The sequence below is a fragment of the Neolamprologus multifasciatus genome, chromosome 11 (genome assembly GCF_963576455.1).
Source record: "Neolamprologus multifasciatus chromosome 11, fNeoMul1.2, whole genome shotgun sequence".
Taxonomy (NCBI): Eukaryota; Metazoa; Chordata; class Actinopteri; order Cichliformes; family Cichlidae; genus Neolamprologus; species Neolamprologus multifasciatus.
Window position 1 is genome coordinate 22,478,767 of NC_140449.1, and position 26,271 is coordinate 22,505,037.

The window sequence follows — 26,271 nt, forward strand, 5'->3', positions numbered from 1 at the left end:
TTTTTTTAAAACCTGATATGAATCAGGTGACTTTTCACTAAGTCCGCAAACACTAAAACCTTATCTGTGAAAGTGTGGCTGTCTGTCGCATGATTGTAAATTAATAGGATTGTTCTTTTAATGTTAATGGACTGGAACATGTATAATTTCCATTCTTCCTGAATATTTTTTAGACTACATGTCACATTTTACTTTTTTTTATTATGAACATGTAGCGTCATCAGGATGTGATGATTTTGTGTTTATGTAAACCTTGTTTAGGACAATTTTTTTTCCATGTGTTTGTGTTTCCTCTTGCAGCTGATGCCTAGAGAGTGTATCAACTCACTCTTTGATAATTTCACCTGGACCAAAATCTCAGGATACCCTGCTCCCCCCGGCCTGGGTCGCTCTGCCGCATGGCTTCATCCTCGTGTCAGTGTCTTTATCATCCTTCTCCTCTTCTTCATCATGAAGGTATCTCTCCCTCCTTGCCTCCTCCTCACATTGTGTATGGAGTGGGTGTTGCCTTGAAAAGCACTGTGTGCGATAGCGTGAAAAACCTCTGGGATCGGTCTCGATCCTACTTTGATCCTGTTTTTGTGTTGCAGTTCTGGATGTCAGCAGTTTCCACCACTATGCCCATCCCCTCAGGTGCCTTTATGCCGGTGTTCATATTAGGTAATAGGATTTTGTAATGCGAGTCTCCTGCTGATCTTCAGTTCAATTTGTCTTTACCAGAGTGCCTTATCTCTCTCCTCAAGGAGCTGCTTTCGGTCGCCTTGTCGGAGAGATCATGGCCACTCTGTTCCCAAATGGAATCTTGTTTGATGGGATAGTCTACCGCATCCTGCCAGGAGGTTACGCTGTCATTGGTCAGTCTGTTAACCTTCCCCCAGGTCCCCAAAGGCTATTTGAAGAGTTGTAGATTCAAGAAAAGTTCTTTCCTTTTTTGGTGTTTTATATTCTCTTGTTCAAGCTGCAGATTTAGCAGCAGAAATCACCCCCAACATGCCAAATTATCAGTCTGTGTGCTAAAATAAACAAATTATAATTTAAAAAGTCATTACAAAATATTACATTTGATAACAACTGAGCGTTGTAAGCCTTTTTAAAAAAAAACTAGATGTACTTTATCTGCCTCACAAGACCACTAAGCTCTTGACGGTCTTAATGTTTTCTGATTCACTGTGTCATAAATAGTATAATGCTTTCAAAGCTAATTGATGGTTTGTTTTATTTAGACAGTCTGAACTCTTTCAAACTTTCTTATAATTTCTTTAAGTAATCTTCAGGATGGTTCCCCTGCCTTTTGTCCCATTCTCTGTCAAGATGATCTCACACTGGTTCAATAATGATGAGGTCCAGGCTCTTCTATTTTCTATCCAGATATGCTGTTACTGCATTGGTGGTGCATTTGGGATCACTTTCATGCTGAAAAATGAAGTTAGTGCCAATCAGACACTTTCCAGATGGTGTTACTTGGTGGTTCAAAATCTCACTGTGCTTTTCACTGTAAAATCCCCAACACCAGTGACTGACACGCAGCCCTGAACTATGACAGAGCGTTGTCCGTGTTTTACAGACGGCAGTAGACACTTGCTGTTGTACCTCTCTCCTGACCTTTTCTGTATATACAGTCAAGCCCATAATTATTCATACCCCTGGTAAATTTTGAGTTAAAGTTACTTTTATTCAACAGGCAAGTGGGTTTTTTTGACCAGAAATGACACAGGCGTCTCCCAAAAGATGATAAGACGATGAACAAGAGGCATCATCCTGGGAAAAAAAAATAAAAAATCATCATTTCCAGTCAAAAAAACAAAACAAAACAAACAAAAAACCAAAAACTGATTGAATAAAAGTAAATTTAAGTCAAAATTTATCAGGGGTATTAATAATTATGGGCTTGACTGTACAGATGATGATTTGACCCAAAAATTTAAATTTGGATTCATCAGTTTCATTTATCTCAGCCTTTTCTCCCCGTTTCCCTTCCTTAATAATGGCTTCTTGACAGCCATCCTTCCTCTGTGTCCATTTTTGCTTCGGTGAACAGAAGATGATCATCTGAAGGGCATGAAGGACATTTATCAGGTCCTGTGTCAGATTGTTACTGAATATTTTCCTCTTTATTAAGGGCATGACTTTCAGATAGACTTCATGTCTGGGTTATTTGGGGCATTTTTTTGCAGATTGAACTCAAGGTTGCTAGTAACAAAGTGTCTAAAGATACAATTTAAAATTGACTCTTTGCTAAGTTGTAGATAGAAACAGGTTTATTTGGTGTCTTTTTTACGCTTGACTCATGGATCAGTTTTAAGTGGACTAACAAACAAAACCATTCCTCTGAAAATGATGATGTACAATAATCACGAGGAATTATATCACACCCCCCATCACAGGTGCAGCAGCGATGACAGGGGCTGTCACACATACAGTTTCCACAGCAGTAATTTGCTTTGAGCTCACTGGTCAAATCTCCCACATCCTACCCATGATGGTGGCCGTCATCTTAGCTAATATGGTGGCGCAGGGTCTACAGCCGTCTCTCTACGACTCCATCATCCAGGTGAAGAAGCTACCCTACTTGCCTGAGTTGGCCCTTGGGCACATAAGGTAAAGTTAAAATACCTAAAAGTCCTTATTTTGTTTTTTATACCGCTGTCATGAAAGACAACCTGTACTTATTGTTGTATCCCGTCATTCCCAGCAAGTATAACATCTTTGTGGAGGACATTATGGTGCGCAAAGTGAGATTTCTGTCTTCTCAAGCCACCTTTCGGGAATTAAACCATTTGCTTGACACCACAACCCTGAAAACCATCCCCATCGTCGACTCCAAAGGTAGGATGACCACCATCTTTGCCGTCTCTGTGAGCCATAATTGTCACGGCTGCGGGGGCAGACGTGAGATGAGTGTGAGATAGGATCCAGACGCAGGCACTGGCTTGGAAGTGAGCGAGCTTTATTTAACACAGGTGGCACAGACGGAGCGAGCAAAGCAAAACCTCAAGGTGACCTAAACTGGGAATGACTAACGAAACGAACCTGAATGGATGACTCTGGGAGAAACACGCAGGGAAGAAACACAGACACACTAGCAACTAACATGAGTGAACACACACTATAAATACACAGAAGGGAAAGAGGAAACGACACACAGGAGGGAGGAACAGCTGATTGTGATCAATAAGACGAGACAGGGGAAACGCAAACTGAACACACTGGCATAAGACACAGACTTTCACAATAAAACAGGAAACTCAAAACACGCGCGAAGACACAGACTCAGAGTCTGGCTTTACACAGAGACCTGACTACACTAGAGGGAATACACACGTAGGGATGACACAGAACAGAGGGAGCACGGAATTAACACTGGGAGGTCAAATAACAAAACCTAAAAATCAGAACTCAGGAAGTACCACGAAACTAGGGAGCTAGAAACACTAGGATAGAAACCCAAAACACAAACAGTCACAAGCCATGATGAAATCAAAAGTAAAAGTACAAAAACCAAAAACACTGGGTCACCGACCCAGGACCATAACAATAATACTTTATTTTGCTTTTAAAAGGCTTAGTACTAATGGTAAATGGTCTGTATTTGTATAGCGCTTTACTTGGTCCTAAGGACCCCAAAGCGCTTTACACTATACACAATCATCCACCCATTCACACACTGGTGATGGCAAGCTACAGTGTAGCTACAGCCGCCCTGGGGCACACTGACAGAGGCGAGGCTGCCGGACACTGGCGCCACCGGGCCCTCTGACCACCACCAGCAGGCAACGGGTGAAGTGTCTCGCCCAAGGACACAACGACCGGGACTGTCGGAGCCGGGGCTCGAACCGGCAACCTTCCGATTACAAAACAAACGCCCAACTTTTGAGCCACGATCGCCTTAGGTCTTATAGACCTGGATAGACCAGGTCTATAAGTAGCTTTCCATGATTAGCAGTTCAAAATAATTCCTCTTAGCCTTGGTGCAGATCTTCAGTTGACTATCTGTCTGAAACAAGCTTCTGATTGGCCGCCCTCGTAAACAGAAGGGTTTAATCACATGTGTGTGGAGCTTCTGTGCGCAGAGGCAGAGCTGTGTCCATGAGATGATCATATTGGGGAGATATCAGCTCCAAATATATCATATCGAGCCAAGAGTAGAGAAAATTTTGAGAAAACAGCTTTTACTGTCTGAAGCCTGAGCTTTGGTCTAACAGGGATTACTCTCACCTCTTTTTTGGAACCTTGGCCACTGTCAACATTATCCATTGTAACAATATATATATATTTATGACAGAAAATAAGGACCATTAAATTCGTTTTTTACCTTAAAGTTATTTTTTCTGACTTGGTGCTAAGCTGATCTCATGTAAGTATCAACAGTTTCCCCCTGAATGCCAAACTTTTTCCCTGTGAAACTTCCTTTTTTGCAGAATCTATGATTCTGCTAGGTTCAATTGAGAGGACAGAGCTTCAAGCCCTCTTGGACTGGTGGCTTTCACCTCTAAGACGAGTCTTTGAAAGAGGTCAAAGTTCACCGGGTCAAGCCTCCAAAATCAGCTGGGAGTCATTCACCTTTGTAGATGAGGAGGGAGGCGAGGAAAGCCCCGACAAGGTGGAAAAATGTGACCTATTCCTGACCATCAGGTGTTGTTTGTTTGTGTCTGCAACCCCCTTACTGACAGCGTTGTGTTCATCAGACCACCACTCCTGTGCAGGAAGAATGTAATGGACCCGTTCCTGCCCCCAAACCTCAGGAGCCCTCCACCAACCACACAGACTCAGGTAACACGTTATTTCCACTACATACAAGGACAGGTTCACTCATCCATGTCACTTGTCTCTACTCTGACATGCGTTGCCATACCACATCCCCAGACAAGCGCAAGCTGCCATCTGTCAGGAGGACCCTTCAAAGACTCTTCTCCTCCACGTCTTTGTCAGGCCAGACAGATACTCAGGTACTGGGATCAACCTTATGTATCCATTGCTTTGAGGCTAAACGCTCAAAGAAGCAGTGCATCAGTGATCTGCTACTGAGTTGGCAGTGACAGCTAAGACAGGGATATCAGTCCAGCATGGCAGTCTAAGCCAGCCTCAATAATGTGATGAGGGGGGTGGGGGCATAACCTGAAGCTGACCTAGTGATAGCTTTTGCAGTAGGTAATACTTTAAAACCAACAGGGGGCATCTATCTTTCTTTTCATCATTTGGTCTATCATCTCTTTCTTCCTCCACCTTTCTCAGGAGACCACAACCCCTCAGTTGACTGACACCATGTCTCCAGAGGAGGTACTTTACACTATTGATTGCGCAGCCCCATACTCAACGATGGACCAACAAACCACCCTAATTGATAATTACAACCTATGTTTGCGCTTTCATCTCTCTGCTTTGTGATTGGCTGCAGATCAAAGCCTGGGAAGAGGCAGAGCTGAACAAACCAATTGATATGGAGCAGATACGCATAGACCCCTCTCCATTTCAGCTGGTGGAAAGAACGTCTCTGCACAAGGTGACCATCAAAAATCATGTACACATACTGGTTCTGCACACTTACAGCTATGACTTATTTTCATGTCATGATCTCTGCTCACAGACTGGAAACGGGAGGAATAAACTCTTCATAACTAAACTATATTGAAACTATATCTAAGTTCATCTTCTATCTGAAACAAACTGTTTAGCCTCTCTCCCATAAATGCTATGCTCCCTTTGAGCCAGCTTTGTTGTGTGTGACTGGCAGACAAAAGGTCAAAAACCTGGTTGGTAAGGTTTTTGTGCCCAGAGCTCCATAGTTGTGTTCCTGAGATGATCCAGTTAAGGATTTTTGACATCACTAACATCATCCAAGAGTTTTTGATTCATCTGTCCCAGCTTCAGTTTTCAGTTTTTTAAGTGCATACCAAGTCCACCTTTCTGCCAAATGTAGCTCTAAAGGAGCTTTCTGAAAGCTGTGATGAAACATTAGACTTATTTCAGCTTGGCCTAAGAGTTTGAACAAACAGAACGCCCTGTTTGTTCTTTGTCCATATGATAAAACTTTGAAACTTGAATTTTTTTTATTATGCATCTATGTAGCAAAGCCGTGCATTTCCTCTTTTGTTGCAGAAAAATTGCTTATGAGAAACAGTGCAGTCATGCAAGCAGAACACTGTCACAGTACAGCACATCTAACACTGACTGGATCGTGTCCTATCTCTCCTCTCTCATTACTCAGACCCACACTCTGTTCTCCTTGCTGGGTCTCAGTCACGCCTATGTCACCAGCATTGGTAAGCTGGTGGGTGTTGTGGCACTGAAAGAGGTAAAGTCACTTTTTGCTTTTCATTTTGTTTTAATTTATCGGCTTGTTTTTTGTCACCTCTCTGGGTTTGATCCGGTAATGTGGCATGATGAGCTGTGAGCTGTTCTGTCACCTCGTGCATCATTCTTTACGCTCTGATTCATGCAGTTATTCCACTAACCGCCCTCACAACTCATCTCGCTGGATGTTCACTTTAATGATCTTATGTTGTTGCTCTGCTTCGTGGTATGTTTGGGTTTTTTGTTTTGCTTCTGTGGATGTTTAAACCTCTTTCACTCTTGTAACAGTTGCAGAAAGCCATAGAGGGCTCAACTCGGAGCGGGGTGAGGCTTCGTCCTCCTCTGGCCAGTTTCAGAGACACCAGTAGGAAAGCCAAGAAGCACCAGCCTCCCTCATCCACCACTTCCTCGCCAACACGGGACAGAGACCTGTGGGGGGAGGGTAGCAGAAGGGAAGGGGAGCTGGTGAGGAGGGAGTCCAAAGACGATTCCCGAGGGAAGCCTTCAAGAGGAGCTCCTGGGTGTGACGTTGCTTCCTCTTCCCCCATCACCATGGAGAGCAATAGTAGCTCCACCTCCACAAGAGGGGCCGAAGGCCCTGCTCAGGAGGCAGCATCCCCCTCCACCTCCTCCTCTACCTCGCCGTCAGCCCCTGCCTCTCCCATGTCAGCCACCAGCCCTGTCCTCACACTGTCCTCCCTGCAGGAGGAGAGGGAGAGCGAGGAGTCTGATGAGCCCATTTAGGAGAAAACTTTCAAGAAGAAAAACTTTTACCTTCTTTTAATGTCACTCCTTTTCCGAAAAGACAAAGCTGCAGTTTAGATGGAGGAGTCAAAGCGACCTGCGGCTGTCACAGACATTCAGCTCTCGGTGGGCAGGAGGAACTGGTGCACACAAAGCTCAAGAAACTTTTAGTACAGGATATTTTTTTCTATTCTTATGATAGTTTCACTTTTCCACTCTTTAAAATCTCAGGTGCTTTCCCGTGTCTTCTGAACTGCTGACAACCGTTTCACTGAAGTTCAATCTTCCAAGCGTATCTCTGAAATGCCGAAAACAGCTGATTTTCACATGTATTAAGATCTGTTAATGTCATTAAAGGTATAATATGCAGCAATGGTCAGTTATTGTAAACTTGGCCTTGAGAATGAGGATGAGGGAACAGCTTTAGCAAGAAAAAAGCAATGAAGCATAATTTTCTAATTGTATTACAATGATTGAGGTCTGAAGCAGAAATCACACAAGTCAGCAGGGAAGGTGCTGCATTTCTTAATTTAGTGTGAATTAGGTGTGGCTCTAGGCTATAAACTGGTGTTGACAATAACTATAACACGTATGATAACATTACCAGATAACATTGCATTAATACTTTCTGTAGTTTTTAAGTAGCTACTACCCAGTGTGTGACACTGGAAACCATAAAAACATGAGTGCCAGTCGGTAATAGTTATTCCAGTCTAATTATTAAAATGTATTTCTTAATTAGGATGTTGGTGTAATGAAAACATGCAATGAAAACTAACATCACAACAACTCTTTTATAATATTTATGAGGAAAGAAATAGAGGCAGTGATGTAATCCCGCCCTACTGTTGTTATTAGCTGGGGGCTACACAATCATTGCCCAATGCTTGCAACCCAGGAATGTACAGAAAACAGGAAAAACTGAATATATTAAATCAGTCTGTGCAGATAAATACAACAGTAAAGGAAAACTGAGAGATTTTACTGTTTTAGGAAAATCCTGCATATTATACCTTTAAGTACCTATAGGGTAGCTGACAGTAAAGAATTGTATTATAATGAAATAATATAGTGATTAAGACTTAATTAATTTGACTGATGGGTCAAAGAGATCACACATTTAAAGTTTACTGATTGAGGTTAATTTAAAATTATAACTTGTTATAACATGTTTATTATGTATTTTCTGTATTGTGAATCTAAATCATTATTACTGGTTTGTAATTTTTAAAAATTAATAAATACTATATTTGTCCACTAACTTATTTGAGTTCTTTACTGCTGTTAAATATCTTTCTCAGTGAGGCTGGATGCAGCAGTGCTTCCAGCTAAATGCTAAAATAAATATATTTTCATTTGTTTCTGGATTGAGACCCAATGCTGAAAATGTGGGTTTTATCACTCTTTGTCACTGAAGAAATATTTAACACATTAAAAAGGAAATGTTTTTATAGAAGGTTGAGATTAGCAGATGGAAAACAAAAGTTTGGAGAATGATTGATTTGACTTTATGGTCTGAAACAGCAATTTTGCAGCACCCCCAGTTTACTTAATCCTGTATCAGCGTACCCAGGAGAAGATAAAACAAATAAAACTTTATCCAGCAAACTGCAAATCCTTTTTTAATTATAAAGAGAAATCTTCTATATTTATCAGGTTTATTTGAAGAGACTGTACTCAGATGGTTTTAGTAACATTATCACCTTCAAGTTTAGCCTGAGCTAGCTTTAGTTTAGTCTGTTAGCATGCCAACATTAGGAAAATGTCAGCAGCAGAGAGCAACAGTGTGCTGTTACTGAAGTAGTGTTCTTTAGCACAATTGTACTCACCTTTAGTACTCTATTTCTATATTATCTCATAACGCTGATCTGTTGTTTGACACAATTATTGTAAAGCAATGCAATTTTTTTTGTCACAAAAAATCCAAAGAGGGATAGTATTAATAATTATCATAATTTTAAGGTAAATAGACAGAAACTTCAGAGCTGGAGTGGACAAATTTAGTGGGCGTGGGGGAGCGTTTCTCTCTAACCTGCTGCTGAACCCACAATTTTTTTTAAATGCACAATTTTATCACCTCTGACATTTTTCTAAAATTTGACAGACTTTTAATCTGCAGGATCTGAGAAAAGGTTGGCCATCTTATTGACATTTAGGCAATTTTTGGAAAAAATCTGTAACTTGCTGCTGCCTATCTTGGCCAGGTCTCCCTTGAAAAAGAGGTTTTTAATCTCAATGGGATTTTCCTGGTTAAATAAAGGTTAAATTTAAATTAAAAACTGTCTTGTTGTATGTCACTCCCATGACTTCATGTTTAGCATTGGTAACACAAAAAGATCTGCAAAGCAACTTCTTAAGGCGCTCACAGTTTTTAGTGTTGAGCTTTGGTTTGGAGTTTCTGGGTTCCATAATGTAGATATCAACTTAATAATTACTGCAAGGTGTATAGAGCACAGATTAAACAACCCAAAGTATAATAAGTTGTTGAAAATTACAACATGTATCTATAGAGTATATATTACATCTATACATGATATAAGTGTAGTTCATATTTTTTTTAAATACTCCACATTCAGTAAAAGTAAAACTTAAGTGGAACACAATTATTTATCTACTGAGGAGCATTAATGTTTGTACAAATTAGTTTTGAAAGGTTGGGATATACTACGTCAAGAAAAGGAGTGAGAGTAATAAAAAAAAGTCTAAAAAGAGAACATCTGCATGCATATAAAGATTTCTGTGCTGTGAAGGTCAGCAATGTGTTTCAGCCTCTGATTCCTATGTGAGCTTGAACAAATCAGCAGTTAGTCCCTATGGAGGAGGCCTGGCTGTGTTAATATTCTCCTGGCATAAAAGTCCCTGATAAGGACAGGAGAGGGATGTTTTTGGAAAAGCATGACAGGCTGGATTACTCTGCTGCCAGCTCCTTGTGACTGCTGTTTTTGTCTGTCAAGCACATGGTCGCAGACACCCACTGTCAGTCCGAAAAAGAAAAAGAACCCCCCCCCCCCCCCCCAAGCATATCACTAAGCTCTTGAGAGAAAGGAGGTGAACATGTGTTATTTCCAACCTGTGAAAACATAACCACACGTGTGCACAAGAAATGCCATTTGTTGGTTTTGTTTATTTGCTCTTTCTCCACCAGAGGAAAAGGAGAGGAGACAGGTAAAAGGAGCCGGAGGGTGAATAGGAGGTCGTGCAGGAAAAAGAGGGGAAAGGAAGAGAAACGGGAAGAAACGGAGAGTTGACAGAAGAGAGAGAGAGAGGGGGGAGCACGGAAGAACCATCCTGTGACAGCCATCCAACAAGCATGCATAGGTGGGAGTGTTATAAGTGTTCACTGGTATCACCAGTCACACTGCCTCATTTCAAACAAATCCAATTTTATGCAGACTTTTACAGAAGCCATCCAATTTTATACAGCGTTTTATACAGCAGTTACTTTTTTTGCCAGACACTTCCAGATTATAATTAGCAAATTCCCTATGACTTATGTGAAAACATTATTTTTCTGTTTTTTTTCTCTCTTTTTTTGGCAGTGATTTTTCCAACAAGACAGTGGACATCTTACTGTACACAGACAGACATACAGACAGACACAAATATACAGAGCAGATACAAAGAGATAGACGGAAAGGAAGAGAAGGAGCAAGGCAGAGGACCAGAAGCAGATTTTGAGCATCATGCCTGCAGACAAGTTGTAACTGTAACTGGAAGATGGCAGTAGAAATACAAAAAGAGTGACTCAACTGCAAACCAGCAGGTTAACAAAGATGTGATCAGTAAACCTTAACATCCACAGAAATATTTTTGGCTTCTTATTATTTGTTTATTCATTCATTGAGATTTAATTAAAAAAGAAAAAGAAGAAAGAAAGCAACAACACAAAATAAATAAAAAGATAAATAAATAAAAAAAAAATAATCCAAAGCAAAGCAGTGTCTATAATGGAGTTCATGCATGTTTCCTTGTGATGTAGCTTATTAGCAAACAGTCAAGCCCAAATAAGCTGCGATGGTCAAAGAAATATATATAAAGCATTGGTCTTTCCACCACATTACGTCATCTGACTCATTAAAAAAAAGATACTGCTCCCAGAAGGGTTGGTACCAACGTGAAATTATAATCTGTACAAGATGTCCTTTTTTTCCTCCCCACCAAGTAATTTTTCAATAAATAAATTAATATTTGCCATTGTGTAAAGACATTCTGTTTGCAGTTTTGAGCAGTCTTCAAGTTGTTTTTGTCACCTGGCACTACTGAAATTCTTGAAGTTTTTAAAAACAGTGAGCTGCCAAATTACTCCATCTCTTCTTGGCTTAAAGTGCTCAAAACCAGACAAAACGAGAGTGCTTTACAGCCGTGACACCTACTCTAACTCAGAATTCAGCAGGTCAGTAGAAAAATAAACATTGTCCCCAACATTGCATAAAGAAGCAATCAATAAATAAATTCATTCAAGTCAATAAACCATATATCTTATCATCTTAAAAGTTTCTCACACAATCATCAAAGTGAGAGAAGGTGCTCCTCCAACAGAGAAAACAGTGGTTTTGTAGTGTCGTAAAGTTTTGTCAGTGAGCCATGCACGGAAAGACCACTTTGTTCACCGCCGCTGTTTAACTCCACTTCTCGCTAGCAAACACCGTCCTTCCTCCAGTGAAAGAAAAAGAAAAACCCACAAAAAATAAACCATGCTTGTCAAACATCCAGGCAGCTGCTTCACAGTAAGAACGATGAGCAGGAAGACACCGATCTTTTCAGCTCTAGTGTTCAGTCCTTATTGTCCGCTCTATTCCCTGATTGGCTGACTGAGTGGCAACCTCCTGTTGCCGTTGCCAAACTTTTTCCACCGCCGATGGTCTCAGCGAGTTGAATGCCCCTCAGTTTGATTCGATCACCCAGCTTAAAACACAACATCCCTCCCATTTCCTCCGATTTTGTCTTTGTGTTGTTGCACACAGAAGAAGAAAAAACTAAACTGTGCTAGGCTAAGCTGTGAGTTAGAGAGCAATCCCCAAAATAAGGTGGGACCCAAGAGGTGTACAAAAATAAAGAAATCATACTGTAATAGAACAGTTGTGATTGTGAGCGAGAGGCAATTTCTTTATTTACTCAGAATATTTACATATTTGTGACAGAGCTGACACTGATCTGGGAAGCCAGTGTCTCGCCTGCCTATTGCTGGTTACAATTTAGATATTCATATCTGTGTGTGTGTGTGTGTGTGTGTGTGTGTGTGTGTGTGTGTTGTTGTGGTCTTGGTGAGCCAGCAGTGAATCCACTTTCCAACATGGTTGAAAGACTCCCCCACTTGTTTTTGTTTCATAAGAACAGCGCTCCCTTCTCTCTCTTGTGGACCACGGAGGAGGCATCAAAGCAGCACTCGTGTACTGCCGCCTGTCTTCCAGTACATTCAAAATAGTGGTTATCATCCTTTATTCATCGCGATTACGTCTATGGAAAAAAAAAAGCAGCTGAGGGTTCGCGTTGTCAAGTGGCTCGGTTTTGGTTGTCGGTGAAAGCTTTCAGAGCGGAAACTGGGTAACCTCAACAGTCCAAAGGGAACCTCTGATCTGTTGGGATTACATCAGTGCAAAAAAGAGATTCACATATGCAGCTCTGTGTTTATTTCTCAGTCATGAAAGCCACCGCTCAAACCCACCGCAGGCCCACTGCAGGGCCACTGTGGCCACACCTGGGATACTATGGTTCAGTGCAAAGTCTATACAGTGCTGTATAGTACAGGTACTCCATAGTACTCTGAAGAAACATGCATACAGAGAGACAGAGTAGGAAGCACGCTATCTTACAGTACAATCCTTATCTGTGCAGGGTTTTTGGGTGTCCAGTCAGCAGGGCGGGCCTGTCCCTGGATTGTGCCTCGGGGAAAACTGCATTTCACTGAAATGCTGAGATTTTCTGGGCCTACTTCAATCATCTGTGAAAGTGCTTGGGTTGCCAGATGTAAAGTATAGTGCATGTGTTTGATGCAATGGGGAAATAAATTTGACTAAACTCTATCTTATGTGTTGAATAACAGCTGTAAACAGAGTAGTTCTCCCACTGGAAATCTCATATCTTATCATACACTTATACATAGATTGTTGTTCTTTTTTTTGTTTCTTTTATTACAAAATTATTGTTATTTTTTTATTACTTTAGATTTCCATTATCATTATTAGATGATGACAGGGTCGAGTTGCTTGTCTCATAAAAAGCATGCATGTTTCCATTCCCCTCTTTTTTTGTCTCAGTGCAGTTTCCCGGTGGATATAATTCACTCGGTTGGTGCTTCTCTTCCGCCTTCATCTCTCTTTTCTTCAGTTACCTTTGGGATGTAAGGCTTGCAAAGAAACAGGTGTCCATTGTTGCATCAGCTCTACTGTTATTGGGAGTCCACTATCAAATCGATTTCTCACCATTTTGAAGAAATGACCTTGCAACCAAAAAAGTTGTGGTTTTGATACCTGAAAAGGAACAGAGTAATAGAGATATATTGTGTTATTATGCTCATTTCTTGCTGACTCCTCAGTCAGTTTTTCATTTGTCTCTTGGCTGCCATAAACTCAGTTGGCTGCCACAGAAGCAGGAGGCCCCTCTTCTGGCTCTTCCTTCTCCTCTAGTGTCTGAATGAGACCAGAAGTGACATCAGACAACTTCCGCTCTGTGATTGGCTCTGCTGGCAGCTGCCCCGGACTACTGCCACCAGAAGCATCCCCTTGTTGTGTGGGTGGAGTCAATGTGGCCGACTCTTGCTCCATGCACAGTGCCACATCTTCTTCCTGATCAGGGCAGAAAGAGTGAAACACACAAGGTCAACTAGATGACTAACTTATGTATGTGGATAGATTTTTACCTATTGTTCTCTTCAGTAGTGAAAACAAATATTTGATCCCCTGCTGAATTTGTAAGTTTGGTTACTTACAAAGAAATGAACAGTCTCAGGTTTTTATGATATTTTCATTTTAATGGAATATCACCCCAAAATCCAGGAAACACATTATATAAAAGTTATATATTGATTTGCATAGCATTGAGTGAAGTAAGCATGATGGGTATAATCATTCAACCAATCAATCAACCAGTCAACCAAGCAACCAGTTACAGGCCCTTGATCTCAATTATGTGTATAAAGCACGCTTGTCCACAGAGTCAGTTTCTTTCTTTTCAGCCTCTCCGCCATCATGAAAAGACCAAGGAGTTGTCAAAGGATATCGTGGATAAGATTATAGACCTGCACAAGGCTGGGATATACTACTAGACCATCAGCAAGAAGCCTGGTGAAAAGGTGACAACTCTTGGTCCAACTATTTCCTAATGAAAGAAATATAAAATGACCATCAATTGCCCTTTTCCTGGAGCTTCACTCGTAAGATCTTGCCTCATGTTTTGAGGATGATCATGAGAAAGGTGGTGGATCAGCCTAAAACTACACAGGTGGAGTTTATTGCTGATCTGAAGGCAGTTGGGACCACAGTCCCCGAGAAAACCACTGATAACACACGCCATAGGGTCCCCCCTGCTCAAGAAGCAACATGTGAAGATCGGTCTTAGGTTTTCTACTGAACAGTGAACAGTGTGGGCAGATAAAACCAAAACCTTTGGTCTCAACTCAACCCGCTGTTTTTGGAGAAGAGAAACACTGAGCCAAAGCCAGTTTCCAGACCTCAGTCCTGTAGAAAATCTGTGGAAGGAGCTGAAGCTTCAAGTTGCCAATGAGCAGTCAAGAAATCTGAAGGAATAAAAGAGTTTCTGTAAAGAGGAGTGGGCCAAAATCCATCCTCAGATTTCTCCTACTGTATCAGCTAATAGACTGATTGGCAAATATGTAGATCACCGTGACGCATCAAAGTACACTTTGTCAAGACAGTCTCAACTCAAGGCCAACTGTCAAACTGTTTTGAAGCTTGCAATACATAATCTTTCTCTGCAGACCTCAAGTCAATGCTGAAAGTCAAGGTTTCCAAAGTCCAAATAATTAATTTTTAATGGTAAATGGTCTGCACTTAGCATGCCTTTTAACCTTAGCTGTGTCTGCAGAGCTCTTTGCAGTCCTTATCATTCACACAGACATTCTGAAGTGACTTGGGGTTCAGTGTTTTGCTCAAGGACTCTTAAATGTAGTCAGAAATCGAATGACCAACCTATTAGCCTCTCTGCACTATAATAAAACACTACTGGGATACATAATAGTCAGTTTTTAGTGGCTGTTACCGTTTTTCCCCCTTTCCCCCCATTTCTCTCAGTAAAATTGCAGTTATATTGTGACATAAACAAGCAGGAACAAGCTTACTACTCTCTGGCTCAGATACAAAGGTAGAAATGTTAGCATGTTTGTTGACATGGGTGGAAAAGCCAATGAATCTTTTCCTAAAGCTTTTTGTGCTACCATGATACCACTGTAGGTTGCCAAAGTCAAAAATTATATTCAATATATCCAATTGGGATAAAACAATTATTGTGTTATATGATTGTGTTTTATAGGGGCAGCTGTAGCTGAGGATGTAGAGCAAGATGTCGACCAATCAGAAGATCAGTCACGACGCATCCATCAGAGTTTGGCGTGTGTGTGTGTGAATGTTAGATAAAACCGCTTAGGTGTAGATTTGTATGAATGTTTATGTGATTGGGTGAAAGAGGCTCGTAGTATAAAATGCTTTGAGTGCTCAGTTAGAACAGATAAGTGCTACATAAGTACCATCCAGCATTCAGTCCATTTATATGGACCAAAATAATTGTGATTACGGTTTTTGTCATAAGGAAGAGCAGCCAATACTATACCACTGCTTATTCAATGATGGATTGCCAACAAGAGCTCAGCTGCTAAAAAGTGTTGCCTTCTTGAGCTGCACAGCAAAATCAACCTGAAGATGAGGGCTTCATGAATTAGATATATAGGTGACTGATCGTTTTGTGCATTAATAAGGTTGCTCCCTGCAATTTTCATGAAAACTTTCATAGCAGTCCCCTTTGCTTCACACCTTTTACATAATTTATCCCCAAAATAACTGAAGTTTGGAGGCCTGCCACAACTGTGGTTTTCAACTCTCCCTCCTCTTCTTTCCTGACATTTCTGCTATCTAATCTATTCAAATTCTTCCATTCCCAACTTTATCTTATTGAGGCCACAAATCCAATATTTTTATCATCAGTTAATGTTGTCGTCAATTCAGTCAAAATAATGGAAATGTAAAAGTATATGTCTTCGGCAGGTCAAAAGTTAAAAAATCCATCCATTCAGTTTATTCCGCTTATCTAATTCAAGGGTCAGGAGGCTGGAGCCGATACCAAGGTAGGGTACAACTGCTCAGGTTGCCAATTTTGTCGCACGGCTAACACAGAGAGACAGATAAGCATTCACACCTATTTCACCAATTAACTTAATATGGACGTCTGTGCACTGTGGCCAGAGTGCCCATATAGAACCCACACAGGTGCAGGGAGAACATGCAAGTTCCACATGGGAAAGCCCCATCTGACCAGCAAATCCTAATCCAGGACCTTCTGGATGTGATGGTGCTAACCCTTCTAACAATCATGCACATCATCAATCATGATCGATGTCTCGGGGGGAAAGTGGGTTCAGTATCTTACCCAAGAACACAGCTGCCCGGCTAACGTACTAAAACTTTTAAATGTACCCAAGGAAAAGCTAGAAATCCTCACTTTCCTCTTTTTGCCATTACCCCCAACCATCCACAGCAGATGACTGCCAGTTCCTGACCATGGTTCACTCGGAGGTTTCTTCCTGTCAAACGGGAGTTTTTCCTTTCCAATGTTGCCAAGTGATTGCTCAAAGGGGGCCGTCTAATCGTTGGGGTTTCATCTGTTATTGCAGGTTTTTTAGCTTATAATATAAAGTAACTTCAGGTGAATGTTGTTGTGATTTGGTGCTATGCGTACAAAGAAAACTGAACTGGATTAAAGTACTGGCAGCCAATTCTTATCAAAAATGTCAATCAGTATCCCCTCTATTGACAAATTGATCTTAGATTGCTACACGTGCATAAAATCAAACCAATCTTATGATTAAATGATTCGAGATAAAACTTTAAGAACAGTCTGCAGATTTAAAACAGAAATGACACACAGGTTGCAGTAAGCAGAACTAAACCTCCAGTCTGGTGTCTCTGAGAACTCGCCTAGAAAGCTACAAAATCAAATATTAATCACTGAAGAGATAATTTTATGTAATGCAACCCCATGTTCAACTCACCTTGACCTCCTCCTCCTCCTGCTGTTCCAGTAGCGGGGAGTGTTCCGTTCCTACTATCTCTTCACCAGTGGGAACGCACAGGCTTGGCTCCACTGTCGCCGCCACACCTATGTACCCACCGGCTTCTGCCTGATAGGTTTCCATCTGCCCCGTGTTCCACAGATCAACCAGCGGAGGGTGAATTTGATGAACCAGACTGTGGATGGTGCTGTTGGGTGTTGCTTGCAAAGAGTGGTTGGCACTGTGTAGCCTATGCTCCAGAGACTTGAAACACACAGAAAAGACTAATCAGTAAAATGTGAGGAATGAGCAGTGACTGAAAGACATAAGATCTGTCAGTCGTTTGCGACCTGTTTGCCAGCTTTAATGTTTCATGACATGCTCCCCATGTCAGTATGCAGTAAGCTGACTTTGTTTTCCTTAGGCAACAGAGGTTATATGCAGATCTTTTTGTACAGTATAAGAAATTAAGTTTTTTTTAAATTTATTTTGGCTGAAAGATGCGTGTCGAATAAGTTCTGACAAAGCTAACAGGGTGTAAGTACCTGCGTTAGATCAGTCTTCATTAATTCCTCATCCATGGAATTATTTTTATTTTTGTTTAAAAAATGATTTGGATGCTTCCCTTTGGAAGAATGTCATATTTTTGCAGGTTCAGCTGAGCATTTAATGAAGGATTCTTGACAAGAGTGATGACTCAACAGTGTGAGGTGTGTCAGCGTTCACATCAGATGCAGTTGAGTCGTTGCTTAGGCTAAAATCGTTTTTATGAAGTAATGCAAAAACAAAAACAAATAAAAGGAGATGATTAGATGGAAAAATCTTGAATTAAGATTATTTTGTTGAATTTCTATTTCCACAGTCAAGAGTGAATTTCAGACTGAGCATGAAACCCAGCATGTAAGAGTTTCTGAGAACATGTTCTGAATAAAAGCCCAGCTTTTTTAGTCTATAAATGCTGTGATGTGTGGGTTTGTTCATGTGCTGTACTTGTGCCTATACAAAAGTGAACAAATAAATAAAATAATGTGTTAATAAATTTATTTTACCAGACAGTATTTTATAACAAATCTCTGATACTCAAGCCTTACGCATTAGCAGCAACATGTAGTGTCTCATTTGGATTAAAACCCAGACGGCGGCACTCTCGATCAATCACCTGCTGTTGCTGATACTGCAGAAGCTGCTGTTGGTGGTAGTGCTGAAACTGTTGGATCTGCTGCAGCTGTTGTAGTTGACTCTGCTGGAGAGTGAACTGCTGCTGTTGTTGCTGAGACAGGAAGTGAGCTGCGGCCTGCCCATCGTAGCCCTCTGTACCCATAACGTAGGAGCCAGCAGGGGGAGACGCCACGGCGGAGGGATCGCTGTTGATGGGCTCCCAAGCGTCAGAAGAGGAGAGGCAGTAGTGGCCCTGGTATGTGTGAGGCCACACCTCCGCTGAGGAGTGGTGCAATATCTGATCTGCAGGAAATAAAAAAAAATGTGGCAGCTGCTGTTAGCACTCTTCAAAATGGGGGCAGCAGATGGATGCAGGAACACTGTGTTTTATGATTTTTACAAAAATCCCACTTTTCAAATTTGCTGGAATTGGGAAAAAAATTAGCAATTTCTTAAAATCTTGAAATTCCAACTTTTAATGACCAACAGTTAAAGCTAATAGCTGTTGAGATAAATGTAGATCTGGCTGTTAACTACTCTGAAAAAAAAACTCAGCTGAAATCTTTCCACACTGGATGAAAATGTTATGACAGAAACTCTCCAGTATGACCCGAACAGAGTTGAACACTGGCACACCTCACACTGTTGAGTCATCATTTTGTCAAACTGTATAGTGCAGACAGAGCTTTGATTGCCTCCAGTGTTTCTTACTCAAAGTTGGAGGGCTATAAAGTGGGCTCACAGCCACTTATTTTGCTAAGTGTCTGACTTAAAAACGATGGGATCAGTTAAGACTAATGCATTCAGGGTGCAGTTAAGAAAGTCTATTTTAAATCAGCAAAGCACTTACTCTAATTTTCTGCATTCAGAAGTCTGTGCTAAGGCAACATTGCAGTAAACTGTAAATATCCAAAATCACTGTTTATATCGATACAGTGTCTGGGTTTACCTTCCAAAAGTTCATGCTGGAAACTGAAATGGCCTAAAATCTAGAGCAGAGGTATCAAACACAAGGTCTGGGGTAGAGTTGGATGTCTCGAGACCCGTCTCGAGACCCGTCTCGAGACCGCTTTTACATGGTCTGGGTCTTGTCTTGGTCTCGGCAGACTTTGGTCTTGGTCTTGTCTTGGTCTCGGATCCCTCGGTCTTGTCTTGGTCTCGCTGTCTCGGTCTTGCTGTCTCAGATTGGCATAGAGGTCGGGAGATTTGGACTCAACAGTATCCATGACACACAACGTAATGTTCGATAATGTGTCATGCGCAAAAGCATCAGCTCTAAGAGCTGTGCTTAGAGAGTTAGAGAGTGCTTTGTAGAAAGAAGAGTCGACTCCTATTGAGCGAGAGCCGGCTCCTCACGGCTCAGCTCTCACACAGTGGCTCAGCTATGCTCCAATCCCTCCATATTGTGGCCAATCACATGCAAGGATATAGGATAATATCATTATGTGAAAAACAGAGAGGGTGAGAGACGCGACAGTCAAGTGGAGCGTGCGTCTGTCCTCTCAGTGAGTGAGTGAGACAGTAGACAGCGGTGAGGAGGGCTCTGCGAGTGCATCGCAAAAACACATAAATATACCTGACACCTGTAAACGAAGCAGCATCTGGCTTTTTTGACTTTTTTGTCTTGGTCCTGACTCAGTCTGTCTTGGTATTGTCTTGGTCTTGGTTTAGGCGGTCTTGACTACAAGTCTAGTCTGGGGTCTGTGAAGGTTCTCAGTCATCCAGGTCATCGTGGTCTAAGGAGCTTTGAAAGAAGAGCATCTGGACTTCTTTAAGTTGCTTGAAGACGTTTCGCCTCTGATCCGAGAAGCTTCTTCAGTTCTAAGGTCAAATGGTGGAGAGTCCCAGATTTAAGCCCCATTGAAGTGTTCCCCCTAAGAGGGACAATGGACCCCCTAATGATCCTCTACCTAATCACACGAGCCAAGGTGTGAAAACGGGTGTAGGTCACAATCGGGTGAACTCATTGCGAAACCTAGCCCCACCCTATCATGCAATTTCCTGAGGTCAGAAGGCCCAGGATGTGAGTGGGCGTTAAGGCATCTGGGAAGGGATCTCAAAACTGGATTATAGATTGCAAACCTCTGTTCAAAGATGGCCGTTCACAGTGGACATAGATGGCTTCTTTCACTCCTCTTTCAAACCAAATTGTCTTCTCTGTCCAAAATGTGAACACTGGCATTCTCAAAGGAGTGACCTTTGTCCTTTAGATGCAGATAGACTGCTAATGGTCCATCCCCATCTAAAGTCCAGACGCTTTTCTTTCCAAGCTCTTTAGAATAAGGTCTGGGGGCCAGAAGTGGCCTGCTTAAGTCTCCAATCTGGCCCACTGAACAGTTCTGGAAAATGGAAGATTGGCATAAATTCCAGACTTCTGTGTTTTCACAAGTTTTACAGCTTTTCCTACTGGTTTGAAATATACAAGTAAATAAGTAATAGGTAAATAGGAAAGTCCCTGTTTTTACGCCATCTACTATAGAAATGTATGACTTTTACAGTAGGTTCATTAAAAAAAATTTTTTTAAAAGCCCAAGAAAACAAAAAGAGGACATTCAGTCAATTAACAAAACTTTTCTGTTTTATAATTATAGGACAGTCTGCGCAACGAGCTAACAGAACATTTTCTCTAAATTTACCAAATTATTTCTTGCAGTTTATGGCCAAAGCAGCACTTTCTTGTCATGTAAAGAAAGCAGTGCATTGTTTGTTTTATTAAATTTACGCTTACAGAAACAGGAGTTTCACTTGTCCAGGCAACTTACGATCAGAGCGGGCTGTCCGTTGGCCACAATCTAAAGTGAGTTTGACATCTCTGGTCTAGAGAGACGAGACGCTGTAACACAGTGCTCTAACTATTCTGTTTAAAATTGATTTGCCACTTCCCAACCTCTTCCATTTTCTTACTCATAAATGATGTGGCTGTGTTTCACCGACAGCAGTTACCTGGACTTTAAGCCTCAGACATATTTGTAGCCCTTTACCTCGACTGGTGATGCTCTCCTGGTTAACCTCACTGAGGTGAGCCACGCTTCCCTGGTTTGATCCTGACTGCGGAGTCTCACCATCCATTGACGACCACGCCAGGAGCGTTGCCTCTGAGATTGCAAACTGCTGCAGGATGCCTGAGGTGAGAATTCAGAGGGCAAGTCAGGATAATTGTTACTAAGACCTGCAGTACCACTCAAGTGGCTGATGACAGTTAATAGGGTGTGAAACTCTTGTCCCCATCCAACCGACCTGCTGCAAAGCGAGCCTCTTTCTCCCCATCACTGAGGTCACTGTAGGCGTCGTTCTCCAGCCGCCGCTCCTTTTCTCGCTCCTGGGTACTGATGCGGGACTGGAGGACACTCCCCGAACCCACCGTCGTCATGCCCCAGTTTTGCCATTCAATCATGTGAGCGACACGACCCTGGGCCATGGCTGTGGGCTTGGTCACTCTTTCCTTCATTGTGCGTGTGACACCTGTTTTAGGAGAAAGACCCAGACAAGGAAGGAGCAGAAGGAGGAGGGAGGGTGGCCAATTTAAACAAAATGGGTGGAAGTAAGAGGAGAAATTAAAAGATCAGAGGTTTAGAGAGAGGTGATTAGACGAGTTGAGGGAAGGAGTAGAGAATGAACCGGCAGGTGGGGAACAAATGGGGGAAAAAACAAAAGAAGAGGAAGGAAGAGACATAAGATAGATTCGTTATTATCAAGTGTGCATTGGTTTTGGGTAAGGGAGGGTATGACGCTATGATGTGATGGCTCATGGGAATATGGATATCCGGCACGGTTCGACTGATAAATTGATTAAGCAACTGTCATATAAATAATAAACCTTTCATCGTTGGAGTTGTTGTGTCTGAAATTGGCTTTACCTCACATGATTAACCAGAACGAGTTTAAGTATAGCATACCATTCCCATTTTTAAGGATCATTTGCAATAAAAGCACCTGATGCATTATAGATATTTGTTTTGATGTTAAAGAGGACCTATTAGGTTCATTATTAACTCACGTTTTAATTCTTGGACTTCACTGGAGTGGCTTTAAATGACTCGGGATCAAAATAAAACTCTCTCATCTTACACTGTGCCTTGGTTTAGCCTCTCTGTTCATCACATACAGTTTTACTTTGTCTCCCCTGAAATCCACCTTACCTGTGAGCCAGCTTTCTTTTGATTGGCTGCCCTTTGCAAACAAAAAGTTTGAACAGCAGGTGGTGGAGCTCATGTGCTCACAGCCAGAGCTGTGTGCCTGAGATAACCATATTAAGGATATCCGCATTCACTGACGTGTCTGAAGTAGACTGAAAGTGAGCGATTAGAGCCTGAGCTTTTGGCCTGCTGGGATTACTTTCACACACGCTGACCTCATTATTTAAAACTTTAACCATATTTAATATTAGCATCCAGAACTGTACCAGTATATAAGCCTATTCAAGATTATTTATCTAAAGTTCAGAAGCAGGACCACACCCACAACAGTTCCTTTTCCAGCACTTTCTTTTCTATAAGTGCCTATTTGGCCCATCATCACTTTTTCTCTGCTTGTAAGTCTCTCTCAAAGGTATCAGGGGAGCCACCGCCTCAGCGAGCCTGTGGCATAGCTCGTTGCTTCATTATTAACAAATATTTTCATTCGCATCTGGGGCTTTAGTCCTTGCTAGTGAATATCAATCTATACATTTATCTATAGAGAAATAAACAAGGATAGCCACAATAGGGTCGCCTTTAAGAAGTAAACAAAATACCCAAACGCCTCTGGGATGTTTGAGACTGCTCATTTTATTAAAATATTGAATATCTTAAATTAATAACTGTTCATAAGGAAAACATTATCAGCCAAATCCAACTATTCAAAAGTCTGTAGTTAAAAGAGGGTTTTCATGAGCACCCATTATAAGCTCAGAGAAATGAAAAAGGGTTGTGGAGGTGACATTCGCGTGTTTAATGAGACTGTTAACATCACATGGAGGGGAGACGGCAGGAGACGTGTCTTGTCTGACAAAGGTGCATCATGGGATGGAGCAGGTTAATTGGGGTGAGGCGGCTGTGTGGCATGAATAATGAGAGGTTGGCTTGTTGACATGATAGCTTCTTCACACCTCTGCTAAGCTGCGCCGGGTAAACAAAAAACGCCTCTCTTTCTCTTTATTGCGTTTCGGAAAACTCAAAGCTGCTGAACATACATTTAATTTCCTGGTGCCATGCCACTACAAACTCATATCTGTTTAACAGCTCTGCTCCATATTTCCACGCGACTAACATATGATGACACGTACTGTAAATCCCTGGCTGCCTGATTCTCTCTGATGGTACCACATGACGATAGGATTCATGAATAAATTATAGGACAAATCAGTACCACAGCACACGGTATAGCAGCTGGACTTCATTACACTGTACTGCAGTACAATTCACTGCACTCAAATAAACTGCACTACACAAAACAGCTGGATGAAACCAAAAAACGCTGCACTAAAAGAAAGCACTTCACTACACTAACTCTGTTCGACACGGCACTTTGCACAATCAAAACATCCATACTAATACTTGCTCAGAACACCACAATTTCACAACCACTTAACATAAAAAACTACACTTCCCACTCACCTTTCCTTAGAGCAACAAGCTGTGTTTGTGTGTGTGTGTGTGTGTGTGTGTGTGTGTGTGTGTGTGTGTGTGTGTGTGTTGTTTTTGAAGCTGAATTTGTTCCGTCAATGACTCACGAGGAGTCATTGACGACTGATATCACAGCGTGGAGAGGAAGTGATACAGGGGAACCCATTTAGGGTACCATGCTGACTCCAGGGCCCGTCTGAGGACAGAGCCAGCATGGGGTCGTTTACCAGTTACAGCACAGACACACACCTGACACACCTGACAGAGAAGACTTAGCCAGAGCCCCGATGCCATAGGCGTTTGAGTTCCTCTTGAGCCGGGGCAGGATTGATGTGGTGTCTTCCATAGACAGCTAGAAGAAGAGAAGAGAGAGGAATGGAGGAGGAAAGTGTGGAGAAAAGGACAGCATGGATGGTGTGAGAGGCCACACAGAGACAGTGTGACATGACAGTGTGTGTGTCAGAGGGGTGAGTGGAGAGGACAAGTGATGGAGGTGTTCGGTTAATACAAGAGACAGAATTTGCATTTCCCAAATCTTGATTCAAGAGATATTCTACAAAATAAATATCATATAAATCTAGGGTTTCTGATTGTGCTCACACCAGTATAATAAACCGCAAGACGGACTATACGGCTCAGGAGGTGGGGGTGTCATAAATCAAAACGCGCAAAAGCAACAAATAGATAGGGAGAGAAAAGTAGTAGATGAAGGAATGATGCCACAACACTTACATTGATTCCTTCCCATGAAAATTCTGAACGTCCATGCTGAGGAAGAGAAATAGGAGGAGAGAGGGATGGGGAAAGGAGGAGCAGGAAAGAGTAAGAGAGTGACAGGACAGAGAGGACATTGGCATGCATCGGGGGTGGGGGAGTGGGGGGTGGGGGGAGGACGGAGGGGTTGATTGCACATCAAGCATGCGGAGGAAGAAATTAGGAGAAGGGAGAGGAAAATAAGAGGCAGACACACAGGATTTTCCAGGAACAAGGAAAGTGAAGAGCCAGAATGACAGGGAGAAGGGAGGGGATTAAACAGGGATCAGTTTATATTTGCTTAGTTGTGTAAAGCAAACTGAATACGCTACGGATGAATGAATTTCCTCTTCGGTTACATGTGCTGCCAGAAACATTGAAAGCCAGCAGGAAACTGTGTGTGTTTGCGAGAGCGAGATATCAATAGTGTGTTGAACTGTATCTGATCCTGCACACAGACAGGGGACTGAGGCTTTCAGGAGGAAGGGGACATTATGTGTTTATGTGTGCGTGTGGTGAAGGCAGACGCTGAGAACAAAGCAGATAAGCACTCTCTCTATCAGCTGGACTGACACTAACTGCACTGGGAACACTGGTGTGCTACTGGCTGAGCTGATATTTTGTCCCCTTTACTGTTGATGTACACAAGCGGCAGACAGACAGTCAAGACTGTCAGAAAGCTCCAGGTCTACTTTCTTCTGGATAAATGCAATGCAAGCTGCACTGGTGGCACAAGTCTGAAGATCCTTCACTTACTGGTCAGTGATGCCTTTACATACATCAACTAGTTTGCATAGACCTGGGAACATGTAGCCTGGCACAAAGTCTCCCTAAAAGCACCTCTTAAACTCACTAATTAACATTTAAATGCTTAATTAGTCTTCAAATCCCTCTTTTCCTAGATTTGTGTCATTAGCTTATTTTTTCTGGTCAATCTGCAGACTCAACAGAGTGTCACCTGAGAAGAAATAGCCTGTAATTAGAAAAACAGCTGTGGCCCTTTTTTTTTTTTTTTTTTTTTTTGCACATTTATGCAGATTAACCAAACAACATATGATGTGGAACTTAGAGGTGCTGATAGGTGGAATTTTCAGTTTTAGACTAGTTGTTTTTAGTTAACTACCTGCTGCCTGTAGCTTTGTGTTTCTTTTAAACCTCCATTTAATCAGGAATTAAAACTCAGGAAAGTCATTCCAGTCCGGCCCTTACACCGTCATGCTGTTTGGAACTTCATGCGAAGGATCTGCCACATTTAGTCCTGTTCCAAACCAACTATCCTTAAGTAAAAGTAGAATAAAGAGTTCCCTCAATACTGAGTCTGCACCCATGCAGGCTTACTAATTACATGAGGTAAAGGTGCAGCACCAGTTTTGTGATGTGAAGAAAACTCCATGCACTTCCAAACATAATATGCTTGTTATTCTTTCAGTAATAAAAAAAATTAAAGTGACTTTCATGGAAATTTAGGACATTTTTGCATGTTTTTGTAATTGCAGGTATAGG

At 41.8% G+C, this 26,271-nt stretch overlaps 2 protein-coding genes across 9 annotated transcripts in view; one reads left to right on the forward strand and one right to left on the reverse strand.

Moving 5' to 3' along the window:
- clcn1b (chloride channel, voltage-sensitive 1b) overlaps positions 1-10,025 on the forward strand; it is a 37,243-nt gene extending 27,218 nt beyond the window's left edge. For 2 of the 3 annotated variants that reach the window (XM_085176513.1, XM_085176512.1), the window contains exons 12-23: positions 301-456; positions 591-660; positions 744-854; positions 2,385-2,598; positions 2,693-2,826; positions 4,419-4,600; positions 4,686-4,770; positions 4,864-4,946; positions 5,233-5,277; positions 5,396-5,500; positions 6,206-6,292; positions 6,580-10,025. In XM_085176513.1, the coding sequence (XP_085032639.1) occupies positions 301-456; positions 591-660; positions 744-854; positions 2,385-2,598; positions 2,693-2,826; positions 4,419-4,600; positions 4,686-4,770; positions 4,864-4,946; positions 5,233-5,277; positions 5,396-5,500; positions 6,206-6,292; positions 6,580-7,035 (1,728 nt within the window). In that variant the 3' untranslated portion in view covers positions 7,036-10,025. Of the gene's footprint in view, positions 1-300; positions 457-590; positions 661-743; positions 855-2,384; positions 2,599-2,692; positions 2,827-4,418; positions 4,601-4,685; positions 4,947-5,232; positions 5,278-5,395; positions 5,501-6,205; positions 6,293-6,579 lie in introns of all 3 variants that reach the window. The other variant, XM_085176511.1, reaches the window with a different exon arrangement.
- A 1,573-nt stretch (positions 10,026-11,598) lies between these two features.
- Positions 11,599-26,271, reverse strand: part of fam131bb (family with sequence similarity 131 member Bb) — a 32,969-nt gene continuing 18,296 nt past the window's right edge. For 2 of the 6 annotated variants that reach the window (XM_085176524.1, XM_085176519.1), the window contains exons 3-9: positions 24,748-24,783; positions 24,265-24,367; positions 21,650-21,874; positions 21,394-21,534; positions 18,414-18,715; positions 17,255-17,518; positions 11,599-13,820 (exon numbers count right to left, since the gene is read on the reverse strand). In XM_085176524.1, coding sequence (XP_085032650.1) covers positions 13,605-13,820; positions 17,255-17,518; positions 18,414-18,715; positions 21,394-21,534; positions 21,650-21,874; positions 24,265-24,361 — 1,245 coding nt within the window. In that variant the 5' untranslated portion in view covers positions 24,362-24,367; positions 24,748-24,783 and the 3' untranslated portion in view covers positions 11,599-13,604. The remainder of the gene's footprint in view (positions 13,821-17,254; positions 17,519-18,413; positions 18,716-21,393; positions 21,535-21,649; positions 21,875-24,264; positions 24,368-24,747; positions 24,784-26,271) is intronic. The other 4 variants (XM_085176525.1, XM_085176522.1, XM_085176520.1 and 1 more) reach the window with 3 other exon arrangements.